Source organism: Electrona antarctica (genome assembly GCF_951216825.1).
Source record: "Electrona antarctica genome assembly, chromosome: 7".
Lineage (NCBI taxonomy): Eukaryota > Metazoa > Chordata > Actinopteri > Myctophiformes > Myctophidae > Electrona > Electrona antarctica.
In genome coordinates, this window is record NC_136812.1 from 11,024,227 (window position 1) to 11,044,727 (window position 20,501).

The 20,501-nt window shown below is 45.5% G+C and overlaps 2 protein-coding genes across 2 annotated transcripts in view; one reads left to right on the top strand and one right to left on the bottom strand.

The window, feature by feature from the left end:
- Positions 1 to 11,352, bottom strand: part of arhgap39 (Rho GTPase activating protein 39) — a gene marked incomplete at its 5' end in the record, with an annotated part of 56,688 nt that extends 45,336 nt beyond the window's left edge. Inside the window, 2 exons of the mRNA XM_079505369.1 lie at positions 5,336 to 5,797; positions 11,309 to 11,352. Coding sequence (XP_079361495.1) covers positions 5,336 to 5,797; positions 11,309 to 11,352 — 506 coding nt within the window. The remainder of the gene's footprint in view (positions 1 to 5,335; positions 5,798 to 11,308) is intronic.
- A 1,067-nt stretch (positions 11,353 to 12,419) lies between these two features.
- LOC306926110 (formyl peptide receptor-related sequence 4-like) lies at positions 12,420 to 13,472 on the top strand (the record flags this gene model as incomplete). Its single annotated transcript, XM_079505370.1, has 1 exon — positions 12,420 to 13,472. One exon carries the CDS (start codon positions 12,420 to 12,422, stop codon positions 13,470 to 13,472), a length of 1,053 nt encoding a protein of 350 aa, XP_079361496.1.
- Between the last annotated feature and the right edge of the window lie 7,029 nt (positions 13,473 to 20,501).

Genomic DNA, 20,501 nt, shown 5'->3' on the forward strand with positions numbered 1-20,501 from the left:
AGCCGCACCCACAGCTGTGGTTGTATGATAAAGGGGGAGGGGTTAGGTGAGGGGATAAAATTGTGATGTCACTATATCACAGTTATGTTCATTGGCATGTTTGACTGTCAAGGTTTCAGCCTCCAGGAAGAAACCCTAAATACAAAGGAAGACAGACGTCATTGCACATAAAAACCACACCAAGGAGTCTAATGCAAAGTACTGTCACCTCATAAGCAGAGGAAAAACAGGAAAAAATACAAAAATCATCTTCTTTAAGATATTTTTTATGAAGACGGCGTGCCATAGTGTTGTACACTTCCTGTTTTGTATGTGTCCATGGGGTTAAAATTACTTCAATGGAGAGAATAGACCCCCGGGTGTGGTTAGAAAATGCAAATATGTCCTCCCTGTGTATTTTTGGTTTATTTTTGAAAGCTGAAAGCCTTTGAGTCAAAAGGCCCAATTGAAATACACCGCTTGACACACTAACATCAGCCCCTCCCCTTATTACCATAGAACAACAGCTGTGGGTGAGGCTTAAATTCAGGTGGGTGGTGCTAAGGGGAAAACCAGGTATACGTAATGAACTGGTGGGTGTGGCCACATGAAAACATAATTTTAACACTTTCTGTACACTTTTTTTTTCTTTCAATCTTCCTCCTAGTATAATCATAACACTTGATGATCATGTTTTACGGGGGGTAAAAATCTTTAAGTAGGCATGGTATGCTGTAGACCAGACCGTTTCGGCGTCAAGCCTTCCATGATCCTGTGCTACTTCCATTTTGTACAGTCTCAGAGTTATGGGGGTCCTTGAAATTAAAAGGTTTGAGAACCACTGAACACTACATGGAACAGAGCCTTAATTAGTATCATCGGTAACACCTGTGAAGGAAGTAGGAAGAGATGAAGTCGTTAAAGACGGAGACGGGGAGAGGGTGACGCAGGCCTGCGTTCTCGCCTGTGGATCAGCAGCGACGCACGCGTCTGCTCATGAGGGGCGTGGGACGCGTAGCGTAAAATAAATAAAATAAAAAAGCTCATCACAATGCAGGTCTAGCCGCTCGCAGGCGCGTGCACAAATGAGCACGCGTGCGACAATACGCTTGCGTCATCGCCCCTCAACTTCTCTGCGCGTCCAAAATAAACGCACGCCTCTCATTGAAAATCACTAAGGTGCGTCAGTCGCTATCCATCTGAAACTGTCTTTATTTTGTGTGCCTATTGAATTAAAGTGACCAGTGATACGTTTCGGCTTAAAGAGGCTCCTTCATCATCATCAGCGTGGACAGATGAAACCTCTCTCATGTCTCTCAACTCTATGAGAACCACTGCAGTAGCTGACTGACACATTACACGTTGTCCTACATGTCGTCTTTTAATAACACAAGGTGTTCAAATCACTCCCTCCCTCACAACATGTGCTCAGCATGACCAACAGCAACTTTCTGACACGTCAGGAAACATAATACCATGTAGTAAGGCACTGTGCGTGCGTGCGTGCGTGCGTGCATGCGTGCGTCTGATGATGAAGCATTCCTGCATATAAATCGATAATTCACTGCCACACTGTAGATTGAGCTGGTTTTGGATATCCACAGAATAAACACTTTTCCTTCCCTTTTCCTTCAGACAGCAAGAAGGATTGAAGCTCTGTCTTAGAACATGCAATTGTTGAGGTGGAAGCCAGATTACTTCAGACTCAGAGATCAATGAGTTAATGTGGGTCTAAAGCATACAGTAGATATCAAACCAGGCAGACAGGTAAGCTCAGGTTATTTTAAACTTCCAGAACCATTCAGACATCATAAAAAAAAATCACACCGTGTGAACTGAGTGGTGTAAGGTCTTATATAGACTGATCAGCTGTGGTCTGACGTAATGTCGGACGTAATGAAATCACACCCGGTTGAACTGGGTGACCGTAGCAACCATGCTATTTCTTTTTGCACAGACAGACAGACAGACAGACAGACAGACAGACAGACAGACAGACAGACAGACAGACAGACAGACAGACTAACAAAGCCAGTTGTAGGAGTGGTTTACACCACTCAATAAATAAAATAGACCTGTTATGGCCATTCAGGGCTAGCTCTTTGTGTTTCTGGTAACACTCATTTTGGATGTCCGGGGCAAAAAATGTATTTTGACAAAAATGTCCACCAAAGCCAACATGGCAATGACCCCTAGCTCCTGACACATGCTGGCCCAGTTTAGCTCCCTCTCTGCAGTCCTTGGTGCCAAGCGGGCCTTCAGACATGTACTATAGGCCTACCTCTGGCATGGAGCCAGGGCACAATGTGGGGCAGGTACTGTACTGCATATGGGGGTCAACTCAGGGCACAATGTGGGTCAGCCTGCTGGCCATCACCACCTCACCTCACCCTCCTGACCTGGAGAATGTGTCTGCTGGCCATCACCACCTCACCTCACCCTCCTGACCTGGAGAAGGTGTCTGAGTCCAGAGGAAACGGAACCATGTCATCTCTTTCTCCAACAGCTCTCTTAGTCTTAAAGGGATAGTTCAGATTTTTTTAACTTAAGTTGTATGAAATACTTGCCATTAATATAGTGGTTGCAACTGTATTAATTGATTGCCCGAGTCCCATGGTGGGAGTTCTGCTCTGGTTTTGGTGAAATATCAAGTAGTTCCGGTCATTTTGTGGGGGGCACTGGGGCCACGCAGTGAAAGTAAAATAATCCACAAAACTAACGTAATTTGTATTGTTGACCTATTTCTAAAATATTAGTGCAACTTTCGTTCTTTTTTTACCCCTCTATCACATGGAACTATGTTTTTTGTGTCCATATCACTACGCCCAAAAAATAGTTCCATGTGATAGAGGGGTCAAAGTTGAACGAAAGTCGCGCTAATATTTTAGAAATAGGTCAACAATACAGTGCCCCAGTGCCCCCCACAAAATGACCTGAACTACTTAATATTGACCAAAATCAGAGCAGAACTCCCACCACAGGACTCGGGCAATCAATTAATACAGTTGCAACCACTATATTAATGGCAAGTATTTCATACAACTTAAGTTAAAAAAATCTGAACTATCCCTTTAACCACTTAACCCCATTAAAACCAGGAAAGCATCTGTGTCATTTTAGATTTTAGCCATACATACTTTGGCTATTCAAAAACCAAATCTTGAAAATCTGACCTCATCAAACCCTGTACACTAAAGACACGCTCCATATATGGCCAGTACAGAATTCATTCCATATGTTCATCTGACCCCCCCATGCCAAAGCGCCAGCGCTTGCCAAGCAGTCTGCCGTCACCCAGGTGGATGGATGCGTGCACCCGACCTTGCCCGCTTCTCGCCCTTAAGCGTCAGTGGTAATATAATATATATATATAAAAAACAATTATTCAATTAATTTTAAAGGGTAATGGATTGGATAATTGGCTAACAAAATAATTAATAGTTTCAGTGTTAGCTAGAATGAATGGCAGTGACCTTATAACCTTTCTCCACTCACCCCCCGCCCCCTCTTTACTCTATTCAACTCTCTTGCTGTTCCTGTCTAATTCCCCCCCCCCTCTCTCTCTCTCTCTCTCTCTCTCTCTCTCTCTCTCTCTCTCTCTCTCTCTCTCTCTCTCTCTCTCTCTCTCTCTCTCTCTCCCCCCCCCCCCCCCCCTCTCTCTCTCTGTGTGTGTCAGACCATCCCGTCTCTCCATCAGTATTCTCAGCAGCGTTGCCACAAAGTAAACATTGTTCTAGTTCTTAAGCTTAGATTATTCAGGGCCATTCGACCTTCAAATCAATTTCCACGTCTCCCTGCCTCTCCTATCTGTGTCCATCCATCTCTCTCATCCCTTTAACCACACTCCTTTAAAAACAACCCCATTCATCAGTAATAGCCGATCTAGGGGGCCGTGGGTGGCGCAGCGGTAAAGTCCCTGCCCACCACCACGGAGGCTGTGGGTTCAAATCAACCGTGGCGCATCCGGCTTTGTCGGGCGCCCATGCGAACACATTGGCCCGTTTTTCCGGTGGAAGGCAGCCGTGCGGCGGGGAGGGTGATATTTGAACTGCATGTATGAGAGGTCGTCACCTTTCAGCAGGGAGTGTTGGCCGGGAGGAGTAGGGCGAAGGCTCTACGACGTCCTCCCGGAAGAATTTGAAGCAGACAGTAGCCTAGTAGCTAATAGCTATGGCCATGGCGATGTTAGCCTAGCTTGTTGCTCAATATATATATATATATATATATATCGGGGTCCCATGAGTTAGACATGCCATTAAATGGGGGTCCGTGGCCTAATAAATGTGGATTGGGGGAGGGGTCCTTGACATTTGGGAACCACTGCTCCATACACCACTGGCCTTTACCTGTCCACCTCCTCCCTCCTCCCTCCTCCCTCCTCTCTGCTCCATACACCACTGGCCTTTACCTGTCCACCTCCTCCCTCCTCCCTCCTCCCTCCTCTCTGCTTCATACACCACTGGCCTTTACCTGTCCACCTCCTCCCTCCTCCCTCCTCCCTCCTCTCTGCTCCATACACCACTGGCCTTTACCTGTCCACCTCCTCCCTCCTCCCTCCTCCCTCCTCTCTGCTCCATACACCACTGGCCTTTACCTGTCCACCTCCTCCCTCCTCCCTCCTCCCTCCTCTCTGCTTCATACACCACTGGCCTTTACCTGTCCACCTCCTCCCTCCTCCCTCCTCCCTCCTCTCTGCTTCATACACCACTGGCCTTTACCTGCCCACCTCCTCCCTCCTCTCTGCTTCATACACCACTGGCCTTTACCTGTCCACCTCCTCCCTCCTCCCTCCTCTCTGCTTCATACACCACTGGCCTTTACCTGTCCACCTCCTCCCTCCTCCCTCCTCCCTCCTCTCTGCTTCATACACCACTGGCCTTTACCTGTCCACCTCCTCCCTCCTCCCTCCTCCCTCCTCCCTCCTCTCTGCTTCATACACCACTGGCCTTTACCTGTCCACCTCCTCCCTCCTCCCTCCTCCCTCCTCCCTCCTCTCTGCTCCATACACCACTGGCCTTTACCTGTCCACCTCCTCCCTCCTCTCTGCTCCATACACCACTGGCCTTTACCTGTCCACCTCCTCCCTCCTCACTGCTTCATACACCACTGGCCTTTACCTGTCCACCTCCTCCCTCCTCCCTCCTCCCTCCTCTCTGCTTCATACACCACTGGCCTTTACCTGTCCACCTCCTCCCTCCTCCCTCCTCCCCGCTCCATACACACCTTTCCACCTCCTCTCTGCTTCATACACCACTGGCCTTTACCTGCCCACCTCCTCCCTCCTCTCTGCTCCATACACCACTGGCCTTTACATGTCCACCTCCTCCCTCCTCCCTCCTCCCCGCTCCATACACACCTTTCCACCTCCTCCCGGCCGGCCTGCTGCGTCTTGCCGTCACTGAGCTCCTGGTCCAGGGAGGACGACGTGCTTCCCTCGCGGCTCACCCCGCTGTTCCTCCCGGGGCTGTTGTTGTCCGCCGCCGGCGACGCCCGGCCCCCTCCCCCTCCCCCGGGCCCGGCACTTGAGGGCCGGGAGGTGGGCGGCGGTCCGGCGGCGTCCGTGTGCTGCTTGAGCGTCTGCAGCTTGGCCAGTGGGATGATGTCGCAGTGCGTGGGCCGGTGCCACACGGTGCGCTGCGTGGAGGCGTTGTAGTAGTAGAAGCGCGCCGTGTTGGGGTCGAACAGCTCCCACCACTGGTTGTCGCCGGTGCGCTTGATGCGCACGCCCTGCGGCGGGTCCCACACGCACTCGCCCGTCAGCAGGTTGGCGTACATGCGCTCGCGCGTGCGCGGCTCGATGATCTCCACCCACTCCAGCCTGCGCGAAGACAGAGAGAGAGAGAGAGAGAGAGAGAGAGAGAGAGAGAGTATAGGGTTGTCACAATTGTGCTATAATAATCGTCTAATCGCAATTATTTGAGATAATCGCAATTATTTTGTCATAATCGTGTTCATGTTGAAACATGTTCTTACATAAAACTACTATAAATACATTCAGGCAAGTTCAATGATGATAATAATTATCAGTAATCATACATTATGAGTTTATGCCAATACTGTAAACATTTCATATGAAGTCAGAGACATGCTGTGGTCAGGTCAGTGATGAAGTCAGAGACATGCTGTGGTCAGGTCAGTGATGAAGTCAGAGACATGCTGTGGTCAGGTCAGTGATGAAGTCAGAGACATGCTGTGGTCAGGTCAGTGATGAAGTCAGAGACATGCTGTGGTCAGGTCAGTGATGAAGTCAGAGACATGCTGTGGTCAGGTCAGTGATGAAGTCAGAGACATGCTGTGGTCAGGTCAGTGATGAAGTCAGAGACATGCTGTGGTCAGGTCAGTGATGAAGTCAGAGACATGCTGTGGTCAGGTCAGTGATGAAGTCAGAGACATGCTGTGGTCAGGTCAGTGATGAAGTCAGAGACATGCTGTGGTCAGGTCAGTGATGAAGTCAGAGACATGCTGTGGTCAGGTCAGTGATGAAGTCAGAGACATGCTGACCGTGGTCAGGTCAGTGACCAAGCACTTTGTTAGTGAGGCTATATTAAGACAAAATGAAACATGAAGACTGACATGATATGTCCAGCCACCCCGATGGCTAAAGGTCAACAACCTTAATAAACAGTGAAGTCACATCTTGTTTACAGACATTAAAGGAAGCAAGTATAGTGAGCTACTTTATGCTTGGTCAAGATGTCTGAATGGAATCAGTTAAATAGATACAAAATAAAGACAACTCATATCATTTCCATGTATAGCCTAAATAAAAAAAGGTTAAGAAGTATAGTGAAAATAGCAGATTTACAACAAGCTCGCAACGCGGCGGGCGCAAAGCGTCTAATGTCTCTATTTTGGGTCTTGAGCAAAAAAGGTCTTGGAAGCGCTGGAACTAGACGAGTAAAATAGCAAAGAACATCAATATATTGAACAAGCAACTCTCCACTCACAGTGCTCTGGAATAAAGCATATAGGCTGTAACACAATAAATGTGAGATAATAAAAGGAAGACCGTTTCGGTGGTTGAAAAAAATCCTCCGGCACTCACACTGGTGGCTCATTTATACGTGTCAAATAGACAACTAGAAAGATTTATTCATTTATACGTGTTGATTACTAAAAGGATTTATTGAGTTGACGTACAAGCTGGGCCTTAATGTCTGCACGTCTCTCCACTCCTTTGTTATTACTCTCCTTTCCTGTTGCTCTGTGTGTGTGTGTGTGTGTGTGTGTGTGTGTGTGTGTGTGTGTGTGTGTGTGTGTGTGTGTGTGTGTGTGTGCGCACGTGTGCACGTGTCGTGTGAGCAGCAATGCCTTGGAGGCACATCAGAGACCCTCTGGCGCCCCCTGCCTGCTACAGGTCCAGCAGTGTTCCACCTACTTGAACAACAACATACAGGTATAGTCGCTGTCGGGCAGAAACCTCTTATTGTCTCCACCAGGCCGAAGGCATGGGGAGAGAGTATGTTTTGTTGTCTCCACCAGGCCGAATGCATGGGGAGAGAGTATGTTTTGTTGTCTCCACCAGGCCGAATGCATGGGGAGAGAGTATGTTTTGTTGTCTCCACCAGGCCGAAGGCATGGGGAGAGAGTATGTTTTGCACTCCGTCCGTGTGTGTGTGTGTGTGTGTCCGTCCGTCCGTCCGTCCGTCCTTCCTTCCGTCCGTCCGTTACCAGCTAATCTCCGGCACCGTTAACCCGGTCGATGCCAAACTTTGCACACACACTCCCTGGATGCCAACGATGAACCTCTGCCCCACATTTTCCAGAACGGCCTGTTATAGCGCCACCATGAGGCAGCTTTTAACATTTTTTACCTAAAACTGCACCGATCTGCGTGAAACGTTGCATGCACACTCCCTAGAGGCCAAGGACAAACCTTTGACCTGCATTTTCCGCATCTGCAGTGCAGGTCTCCGTATCCAAGACACATTTCTAGGACATAAAATAAAGTAACCTTGAACCATGTTTTCACTCCTAAAGAAAGCTGTTTAATAATCATTCAAATGGTTACAATTATATTGTATATTATTTTATATTATAATATCATATTATAGAAGGTTTTCACTCCAACAGAAAGTCATGAATTTTTTTTTTACAATCATATTGCAAAACTTTCTTTCTGTGTGTTTCTGTGCGTAGGCCGACCTGATGAGGCCAGACCGCACCGATGCAAGTCATTGTAACATGGAAGTCCTTGCAACAGGCGACCACACACACACACACACACACACACACACACACACACACACACACACACACACACACACACACACACACACACACACACACACACACACACACACACACAGGAGGAGGAAGTCAAGAGGAAGTGCTGAAGGCACGCTGCGTCGCTGCCACTCAAGTGACTACTGGCCAATCACAGCGCGTCTTTTCCGAGACTTATCAATTATTTAAGCTTGCCTCCCCTCGAGACACACACGCCCCAGAGCCGAAGGAGGCGTCTACGGTTTATGTCTAATATGGTGGCTTCCGCATGCGGTCATGTTTAGGGTTAGGGGATAGGATTTATGGGTGTCGCATTATTCAGTATTTTAGCCGTGACGTGAGCGCCCCCTCCAGAGATACTTCCGGGTCATACTTTTGTGTCGCTTTTGTGTCCCCATAGAGTTATACTGTGACGCTCCGTCGGACTAAATCTGACAAAACAACCACGAAAGTCTCATTTTACCGCTTTCCTTGTAACAACAAAGCTGCTGCTCTCCCAAATCTGGCTGTGACAGGCCGTCTGCCCCACACGGAATACTATCGCCATTTTATTTCATTGTGTCAACTAAATCCTCATTAATTGCAAACTAGATTCAACATACTCAAGCCTGCACACATTCTAAATATGCCCCTGAAATATTATACTGAGCAAATGGACTGTTACCACCTTCAAAAATAATGATAATAATAGTCTGTCTCCACATCATATATTTTCTTTGTCATGGACACTTGTACAACACATTAATAATTCTACTCGAGTTGGAAGCATTATGACCCATTTAAACCCTCAATGGCTTCCTTTCTGAAAAATAACGTAATTGTAAAAAGATTCACGCGTTTAGATATTCTATTTACAATGAGATGCGGACGGGAGCTGGTGCCACTTGGACCCGGACGTAACGTAGCACTACAAATGACGTCAGACTTAAATACTGAATTGATACATCGGACAAAAGCTGCGTTCAGACCTGGATATATATATATTCGCTCGGTTCGCCCGTTCGCGCAACTTCTCGTCTTTGCATTGACTTTGTATTTAATCGCGCAGCTCTAACCATTCAAGTCTGAACGCACCTTTATGCCATGCACCTCTTCAAAAGCCATGAATTGGAGGGGCTATTGCCCCTCAAAAACAGAGTTAACTGACTTAACTTCTTGGACTGCTTTTTTCTGTCAACACCAAAGCTCTTTGCCAAAAGTAGCCGATCTACCAGCTTGTGAGCTAGTAGATTGGTGCCTTATTCCTCCCCATGGAGGGGGTTCATGTGGTTAACACAATCCATGCTAGCCTTCTAGGGGAAAAAGTGGCACCAGTGCCAGAAAAATGCGTGAAAAACCAAAGAAGAAGGGCCCTCTCACTAACCAAGGAAGCTTTGAGAAGGAAAGGACATGGTCACGTGACTGGGCTGCACCATGACACTTTCATGGACGCTTTCATGAGAGCCAAACTACACCCGGAAGTTCGGCAGAATGCACTGGAGTCAATGAGAGCTCAGTGACCAGCTCATGAACAAACACTATTTCTGAATGACTGAGACCTTTTGTAAAGTCGCTTCTGGAAAACAAGACATATAACACATTATTGTGTGCTGTGTTGCTTTTCGATGTGTACACTGTGTCATTTTTATAGAGGTAGGCCTATGGTATCTAAAGAGCACAATGTACCATTCTGAATGTACCAAGTATCGCGAGACTTCTCACCATTTCCTGTCTGGCAGCCAAATATGGCGATACCTCCGAGCCAGAAACGATACCTGCTGCTGTTTAGATCCTCAGATAAAATGATATACTGTGCACATCGAAAAGCAAGTGATTAGAAAACAACCTGTGATATGTCTTCATTTATATTCCTGAACAGATAAATTCTCAATTGTTCAGAAATAATGTTTGTTATGAGCTGGTCCAGCCAGCATTCACTGCCATGTATTCATTGAACTTCCAGTGTGAGTTTGGCTCCCATGAAAGTGTCCTTGAAAGTGTCATGGCGGAGCCCAGTCACGTGACCATTTCCTTTCCTTCTGTAAGCTTCCTTGTCACTAACCAGGACGTGTATCCCCCATAGAGCTCTGCGGTAGTATCAGCATTAGCTTAGTTTGTTTTCATGTTTTATATTGAAAATCAGGTAGGATGGTTAGTAGAGGTTAATCAGGTAGGTTAGTAGAGGTTAACCAGGTAGGACGGTTAGTAGAGGTTAATCAGGTAGGTTAGTAGATGTTAACCAGGTAGGACGGTTAGTAGAGGTTAATCAGGGGGGGGGGGGGGGGCAGGACGGAGTTAGCAACTTATTATTCAAAATGCCTCGATGTCATATTCGACCACAGGCCTAATATAGCCTATAATTTTGTTATTACACCCCTCTGGAGTCCCACATTTTTGTGTGCAGCTTATAGGGGATATTTCTCATGTTATTTTAACATGCTTAAAAACACATCTTGCAGGAAAAGAGACAATGAGAGCTTTACAACAGAAAGACAACTATTAGGGGACTAACTATTTGGGCATTTGAACACTGATGCCTGTCAGTCACAATGTCCTGGCAGAGGACAGACAGACAGTGCTTCCCTCTTTTTTTCACTAGGTATGTTGGCTTTGGTCTGTTATGTATTATTTATATGCTGTACGAGGCACTGTGTACCGTATTGTATTGTATTGTAGTATGCTGCAGTGCAGGTCTCCGTATCCAAGACACATTTCTAGGACATAAAATAAAGTAACCTTGAACCATGTTTTCACTCCTAAAGAAAGCTGTTTAATAATCATTAAAATGGTTACAATTATATTGTATATTATTTTATATTATAATATCATATTATAGAAGGTTTTCACTCCAACAGAAAGTCATGAATTTTTTTTTACAATCGTATTGCAAAACAAGGCTTTCTTTCTGTGTGTTTCTGTGCTTAGGCCGACCTGATGAAACCAGACCGCACCGATGCAACTCATTGTAACATGGAAGTCCTTGCAACACACACACACACACACACACACACACACACACACACACACACACACACACACACACACACACACACACACACACACACACACACACACACACACACACACACACATATAAAGTTGCCTCCTCACTGGTCACTGTTACCAAAACTCTTCTCTGGCTGACGTCTCTTCAACACTTTGAAACATGGTTAACAGGTAACTATGATTTAATTGTATTGTCTTTATTATGACATGTAATGATTGATATCTAGAATATAGAGCTGTTTAAACCATTAAGACCTGAAGGCTGATTCTTCCAAAAGCTTTCTAAATCATTCTACAGAATTATTCACTAAATCCAGAGTTCTCAGACTTTTTGGTGCCAAAGACCCCCAATATAATACCTATTTGAACAGCAGAGCGGCACAAACAGACGTGCTGTGAGTCTGCTATTCTTGCGCACGCACGCACGCACGCACGCACGCACGCACACGCACACGCACACAGACACACACACACACACACACACACACACACACGAGGTAGCATTTGTACTTTACTTGAGTATTTACAATATTTTTACTTCCATCTTGGATCCAAATATTGTAATTTTAACTCTGATTATTATTATTATTATTACCCACTTCAGCCCTATATACATTTCGGCCATTTGAAAATAGCCGATCTACAAGCTCACGATGTGTCACATTGCGACGCATTGTGAGCTTGTAGATCTGCTATTTTTTAAATATTTGTATACATTTCAAAACTTGTGTTGAAATTGGACATTCTGCATAATTCTGCACTCCACACTGTGGAGTTGTGTGTGTGTGTGTGTGAGAGAGAGAGAGAGAGAGAGAGAGAGAGAGAGAGAGAGAGAGAGAGAGAGAGAGAGAGAGAGAGAGAGAGAGAGAGAGAGAGAGAGAGAGAGAGTGTGTGTGTGTGTGTGTGTGTGTGTGTGTGTGTGTGTGTGTGTGTGTGTGTGTGTGTGTGTGTGTGTGTGTGCGCGCGCGCAACAACACATAATAATAATTAATAACCCATCCGTTACTACATGTGCAGGGCACAATACTGGGTTAACATGAAATGTCTGTCAACTCCCACAATTTCCTTCTTTCCATATTGCGCTGCAACGTAACTCTAGGATGAGCCGCCTGAAGGGCGGCGAAATTCTAGTAATAATAATACATGGCGTGTTAAAACAAAGCGTGTACATTATATTCATTGTTTTGTTATTTTTGGGTTTCAGGACGATGGAGGTTAATATGACCAATATGACCACACCTCCTCCTCACGATGATGATGATGATTATGATGATAAATGGGACTGGGATGAAGTCTACAAATCCATCGGCATCATGTCCGCGGTCATCTACAGCCTGGTCTTTGTGCTCGGCGTGTTGGGGAACGGTGTGGTCATCTGGGCGACGGGCTTCAGGATGAAGAAAACCGTCAGCACCGTTTGGTACCTCAACCTCGCTGTGGCCGACTTCCTGGTTACAGCCTTCCTGCCGCTGAAAATCACAGAGAGCGCTACTCTGGACCGCATCTGGCATTTTGAGTGGTTCATGTGCAAAATGGATGGTCTGGTTTTCTTCATGAACATGTATGCCAGTATCTACACTCTGGTGCTGATCAGTGTGGACAGATGTGTGGGTGTGGTGTGTCCCGTGTGGACCCGGAACCACCGCACCGTCAGAAAGGCATCCTTGGTCAGTCTGGGAGTCTGGGTGATGGCCTTGGCTCTCAGCATACCTCACGTCATCTTTAGGGTCACCGGTATGCGGTGCGTCGACGACTATGCATCCACCATCATAGGCACTAACTTTGTTGTGGGATTCGTGGTTCCTTTCGCTGTCATCGTTTCCTGCTATTCTATCATCATGTACCGGATCAGGAATAACCACTCGCTGGCCGGCCAATCAGGTCGCTCCTTCAAAATCATAGCAACTGTTATCGCCACATTCTTCCTGTGCTGGATCCCCTATCACATCATACGGCTGATGGATGTGCATGTGCGTTATAATACAGATAGAGGTATAGAGGTCAGTGAAACACTGAAGGTTGTGAACAAGTTTGGGATTCCCATAACCCTCACCCTGGCTCTTCTCAACAGCTGCCTGAACCCGCTGATGTACGTGTTCAGTCAGGGTTTCAAGGACGTGTTCCTCTGCAGGTCCATCCTAAAGGTTCTGGAGAAAGTCTTCGCTGAAGACCCTCCTCAGACCAACAACACTTCCCCAGACCCAGCCGCCACCCGAATGATCACCCTGTCTGACATAGAGGGTAGCACCGGTCCGCCCGGAACCCAAGACCCGAGCCGCTAACCGAGAACCACCCGGAACCCAAGACCCGAGCCCCTTACCCAGAACCGCCCGCAACCCAAGACCCGAACCCCTAACCGAGGACCGCCCGCAACCCAAGACCCGAACCCCTAACCGAGAACCGCCCGCAACCCAAGACCCGAGCCGCTAACCGAGAACCACCCGGAACCCAAGACCCGAGCCCCTAACCCAGAACCGCCCGCAACCCAAGACCCGAACCCCTAACCGAGGACCGCCCGCAACCCAAGACCCGAACCCCTAACCGAGAACCGCCCGCAACCCAAGACCCGAGCCGCTAACCGAGAACCACCCGGAACCCAAGACCCAAGCCCCTTACCCAGAACCGCCCGCAACCCAAGACCCGAACCCCTAACCGAGAACCGCCCGCAACCCAAGATCCGAACCCCTAACCGAGAACTGTCCGCAACCCAAGACCCGAGCCCCTAACCGAGAACTGTCCGCAACCCAAGACCCGAGCCCCTAACCAAGAACCGCCCGCAACCCAAGACCCGAGCCCCTAACCGAGAACCGGGCGGCACCAAACTCTCACCATGGACACTTGAATTCATGGATAGTCAATAATTTGACAAATAGTAAAAATTAAAATAATAAACCAACAATAATATCCAGGAAGTTGTATGTATTAGGTCGCCGGCCCGCATCTCAAAATATGTTGTTCCAGGGACCCCCCCAGAAGCAAAGATTTGAGTTAAAAAATAACAGATTTGCAGAACACATTCACACACGATTTTTCAACAGCTAAAGTTTAAAATAATGGTTAAAGTGGTTAAAAGCTATAAGGCGACACACATCCGTTCCAGGTATTAATGGGTTAATATGTAGAACTACTAATGTATTTTCTTCTCAGTATCCTAAATGTTCTCAAAGATTGAAACCATGATGGAAAGTAACTGTTTATTTTATTTAAAAAACAGTATTTTTTGGAGCTTCTCTTTGACATGATGCATCTTTAATGTTTGAGTTCTTATGTTTCTCCTGCTCTCCTCCTTTTATTCCTCCTCCATTTATGAATAACAACAACACCATATATGGAGCTTTATGTAAATGAATTATGTTTCACCAACTTCTTTACACTATCAACCAACCACTGATGTGTCAATAAAGTTACATCTTTACACTGTCATCCAGTGATGTGTCAATACAGTCACATCCTTACAGTGTAAACCAGGGATGTGTCAATAAAGTTGATTCTTAATTCAGATTTGTCATTATTTTGTACATAGTCATAAACAGTGGTGAAGAAGTACTCTGGTATTTTACATTAAATAAAAAGTTGCAATACCACAATCTAAAGAAACTCTCCATCCATCCATCTTCAACCGCTTATCCGTAGTCGGGTCGCGAGGGTATTGTATTGTATTGTATTGTATTGTATTGTATTGTATTGTATTGTATTGTATTGTATTGTATTGTATTGTATTGTATTGTATGCTCAGTGCAGGTCTGTATCCAAGACACATTTCTAGGAAAGAAAATAAAGTAACCTTGAACTGTACATGTATTGTACTGTACTGTACTCACTCCTAAAGAAAGCCGTTTAATAATCATTCAAATGGTTACAATTACATTGTATATTATAATATTATATTATAGAAGGTTTTCACTCCAACAGAAAGCTGTTTTAGAGTCATTCAATCTTTTTTTTTACAATTGTATTGCAAAACAAGGCTTGCTTCCTGCTTTCTGTGTGTATGCCGACCTGATGCAACTAATTGCAACATGGAAGTCCTTGCAACAGGCAAAAAGGAGTTGCGTCTATAGTTTATAGTTGCGTTGGTGCGGTCACACACACACACACACACACACACACACACACACACACACACACACACACACACACACACACACACACACACACACACACACACACACATTTTTACTTCTACTCCACTCTATCTTGGATCCAAATATTGTACTTTTAACTCTTGATTATTATTACAAAACATGCATTACCCACTTCAGCCCTATACACATTTCGGCCATTTGAAAATAGCCAATCTACAACCTCACAATGTGTCACATTGCGACGCATTGTGAGCTTGTAGATCTGCTATTTTTAAAATATTTGTATACATTTCAAAACTTGTGTTGAAATTGGACATTCTGCATAATGAGTACTTTTACTTTTTTTGTATTTCTACATGATTGCAGTATTGTTACTTTTACTTAAAGGGTTAGTTCAGATTTTTGGGACCTAATGCTGTAGTAATATACATTAATCTAGTGGTTGCAATTAAAGGTATTAATAGATTGCCCGAGTCCCGTGGTGGGAGTTCTGCTCTGGTTTTGGTGAATATTAAGTAGTTCCGGTCATTTGGTGGGGGTCTGGGGGCCACACAACTAGAAGAATTGCCCCTCGGGGCACACCAGGCCAGGTCAGGTTGTGGCCTCACCTATAATAGGCCAATGTGAAAAGGGTGCCATTTGTTCTTACACCATTGATGGCAATTGGATGATTTGAGGCATTTTGTTCCAAAAATGTGTTTTGCTCACTGCGTTCATGATTTGAGGCTTTTTGTTACAAAAGGGCCAATGCTGCAAACTTTGAAAACCAATGTTAGCCAATTAGGATGGAATATGAAATATTGTCTCTATAGTCTTGAACACATGACTATAGAGATGTAACGATTTGCGGAATTTTTAGACAGAATCTGGAGGAGTAATTTAAAAAAAATTGTTTTTCAAAAGTTGGCCTCCTGGTGGCGCTATAACAGGCCGTTCTAGAAATGTTGGGGCAGAGGTTCATCGTTGGCATCCAGGGAGTGTGTGTGCCAAATTTGGCATCGACCAGGTTAGCGGTGCCGGACGGAGTGCAAAACATACTCTCTCCCCATGCCTTCGGCCTGGTGGAGAGAATAAATTAATCCACAAAACTAGGATAATATTTATTGTCTCCACCAGGCCGAAGGCATGGGGAGAGAGTATGTTTTGCACTCCGTCCGTCCGTCCGTCCGTGTGTCCGTCCGTCCGTCTGTGAACAGCTAATCTCCGGCACCGTTAATAACCCGGTTGATGCCAAATTTTGCACACATACTCCCTGGATGCCAACGATGAACCTCTGCCCCAAAATTTCCAGAACGGCCTGTTATAGCGCCACCAGGAGGCCGATTTGTGCAAAACAAGTTTTTGGACAGTACACCTACAGATTTTGTCCAAACATCACGCAAATTGGTACACAGTCTCTCTAGAGCCATTCAACGAAACGGGTCTTTCAGATTTCTCAGACTCCATCCTGATTGGTTAAGATTGGCTTCCAAAGTTCGCAGGAGTGCTCAGTTTCAAACAAAATGCTGCAAATCATGAACACATTGTGTGATTTCCCACTAGGCCGAGGAAGAAATGCCACATTTTCAACTCAGCCTCATGGTGGCGCTATAACTGGCCGAAAAGTGTTTTTACCTCTAACTGCACGGATCTGTGGATAACTTTGTATGCCAACTCCCTAGAGGCCAAGGAAAAACCTTTGCCTGGAATTTTTCACATCTGCTCTTTATAGCGCCACCAGGAGGCCGACATATGTAAAACACATTTTCTAATATTACTCCTTCAGATTTTATCCAAATTTCACGCAAATCGGTACACATGCTCTCCATAGTCATGTGATCAAGACTGGTTTGTTTGATTTCTCATAATCCACCCTCATTGGCTACGATTGGCTTCTAAACTTTTCAGGAGTAGCCCGTTTTGTACAAATCGCCACAACTACTCAACGCAGCGTCCGATTGTGGTGAAACTGTGCATGCATATTCCCACTAGGCTTTGGAAGAAATGCCACTTGACAGTTTTCAAATCAGCCTCATGGTGGCGCTACAACAGGCCAAGCATCACACACACACTCCTATCCTCCTGGTGGAGACCTGTGCCCAGAAGGGCACTTTTTCTAGTTTCCATACTTTAATTGTCTCCACCAGGCCGAAGGCATGGGGAGAGAGTATGTTTTGCACTCCGTCCGTGTGTCCGTCCGTCCTTCCGTCCGTCCGTTACCAGCTAATCTCCGGCACCGTTAACCCGGTCGATGCCAAACTTTGCACACACACTCCCTGGATGCCAACGATGAACCTCTGCCCCACAGTTTCCAGAACGGCCTGTTATAGCGCCACCATGAGGCAGCTTTTCACATTTTTTACCTAAAACTGCACCGATCTGCGTGAAACGTTGCATGCACACTCCCTAGAGGCCAAGGACAAACCTTTGACCTGCATTTTCCGCATCTGCCTTTATAGCGCCACCAGGAGGCCGACTTTTGTAAAACACATTTTTTTATATTACTCCTCCAGATTCTGTCCAAAAATCTCACATATCGTTACAAACTATCTCTATGGTCATGTGCTCAAGTCGGATCTGTCCGATATTTCATATTCCATCCTAATTGGCTATAATTAGCTTTCACAGTTTGCAAGATTGCCCCGTTTTGAACAAAAGCCTCAAATCATGAACGCAGCATGCAATTTACGTGAAATCTTTCACACATTTTCTTACTAGGCTGAGGAATATATCCCACCCTTTTCACATTGGCCTGTTATAGCGCCACAGGTTGATTTTTGCAAAACACATTTTTGGAACAAAATGCCTCAAAAACATGTTTATATTAATCCTAAACATTTTGCCAAACATCTCACACAGTCCTATCCTCCTGGTGGAGACCTGTGCCCAGAAGGGCACTTTTTCTATTTGTTTGTGTTTTTTTCCTAAATCAACACCCGACTTGATCACACAAAAAGCATCACCAGTAGCAGATCCACAAGCTCCAAAGGTGTATCAAAGCGATGCGTTTCATGCTTGTAGATCTGCTACTTTTGCAATTTTGAAAGAGTTCCTGAAACGTAACAGTTTTGGACATATAGAGGTTTCCACCCGACAGTGACGATTACTAAGGGAGGTTTTTGGGGAGCTGCAGGCCATATTGCCTACATCCCACGCACGCACGCACGCACGCACGCACGCACGCACGCACGCACAGTACGTACAGTACGCACACACACACACACACACACACACACACACACACACATACACACACACACACACACACACACGAACACACGCGAACACACGCGCACACACGCACACATACCATCTTCTCTTGGGGACATGCGACAGGAAAGCCAGATCAAAAACACTCCGAGCGTTTTTCTTCAACCCCCATACATACAGCACAGCAGATTGGATTTGCAAAGGATTACAAAAAAAAACTCCAATAATTTCCCTCCCAGAGCTTTATACTGTATACCGTGTGCCTCGTTTCATGTGTGGTCTTCAAAAACAAAGCTTTCATGGAAACGCTAACGTTATTTAGATGGAAATTCTCCTTCGAAAACCAACAGCGAGGAAAAACGGTTATAGACGCCCAACTACGTTCCCAAGTGTTTTGATACAAATAATCACACACACTGCATGCGTTGGGGAATATATGGCAAACAGCAGGTTTTACAATTTCCGGAGATGTAATTGTTTATTTTTGTGTTGATAACGTAACCATGCGACAGATACAGTAGTAGGGGAATAACTATTGTCATACAGTGACGCTTCTTTCCGTCATCTTTCCCAACTAGTCTGACGTTGACATTGGTTAAATTTGTGCACGCTCAAACACTGATGAAGTGCCATTAATGACAGTAACGCACACCCTCGAGTGTAATATTACGATTATACAACAGTTACCCTTTAAACAAAAACATGTCAACTCAATTTCATTATAACTAAGATATTTGATAAAATAAAATAATTTCCCAATGACAGATGTAGCCATTACGACCAACAAAGTTCCACGAAAATCGCTAGCATAGCACAGTGGTTCCCAAACTTTTTAATGTCAAGGACCCCCAAATTGACACTAATTAGCCTGCGGACCCCCACTTGAAAATATATGCCAGGGACCCTCATAAGAGAATATTTGTACGGCTCTAGCAGTTATTCTCAAGCCGTTTAATTTCAAGAACCCCCCAGTTTGACATGCATTAGTCTACGGATCCCCATTTAATGGCATTTCTATCTCTGAGACCCCAATTTATATTTTAAAATCAAAGTTAATTTAACTCTGAGAGTGTACAAATGGAACCATTTTTGGTTCCATTTGTACAACCAATCAGATCGCTTCCTCGAAACGACCTGTTGTGTATTTTACACTACAGTGTACTATAGATTGGGCTCCCAGACAGATAGAAATAAATAATTGTGTCAAATGTGGGTCCGTGGTCTACTGGCCTAATTAATGCTTATCAAACTGGGGGTCCTTGGAATGACCATCAGTATAACCGGTTCAGGCCGTCTGTCTGTCTGTCTGTCTGTCTGTCTGTCTGTCTGTCTGTCTGTCTGTCTGTCTGTCTGTCTGTCTGTCTGTCTGTCTGTCTGTCTGTCTGTCTGTCTGTCTGTCTGCCTGTCTGTCTCCATAAACAACACATTATTCTTCTTTTCTGCCAGTTCATTATTTCTCTTTGACTTGAGGTGAGATCAGAGCATCAGACCTCAATTAATCACACACTGTCCCCGATCTGCTATCCCATTATACACACACGCACACGCACACACACACACACACACACACACGCACACAAAGGAAGGAGACACACACGCACACAAAGGAAGGAGACAGAAGGAGAAGAGATGATCCATGTTCAAATTGATTTGGTCGCCACTAATTATCTAACTGGCTCAGCCATGCATACGCACGCATGCCCACACCCATGATGTGCGTGCACATACAACCAACCACACACACTACACACTACACACTACACACACACACACACACACACACACACACACACACACACACACACACACACACACACACACACCGTCATGTTTTGTGCGATGCCAGGAGCAAATATCTGTGAGAGTGACAAAGCTGTTCACCCTTTTAATAAGAGCGTGAGCAGCAGAAGCAGATTAGATTGTGTGCTGTCAGAAACCAATAACCGTCTAATGCTCAGTTACTTTACCCCTGAAGCATGTACTGTTACTATACAATGGACCGGTATGAGGGCCTTTTTTCACAATATTTTGATTTAG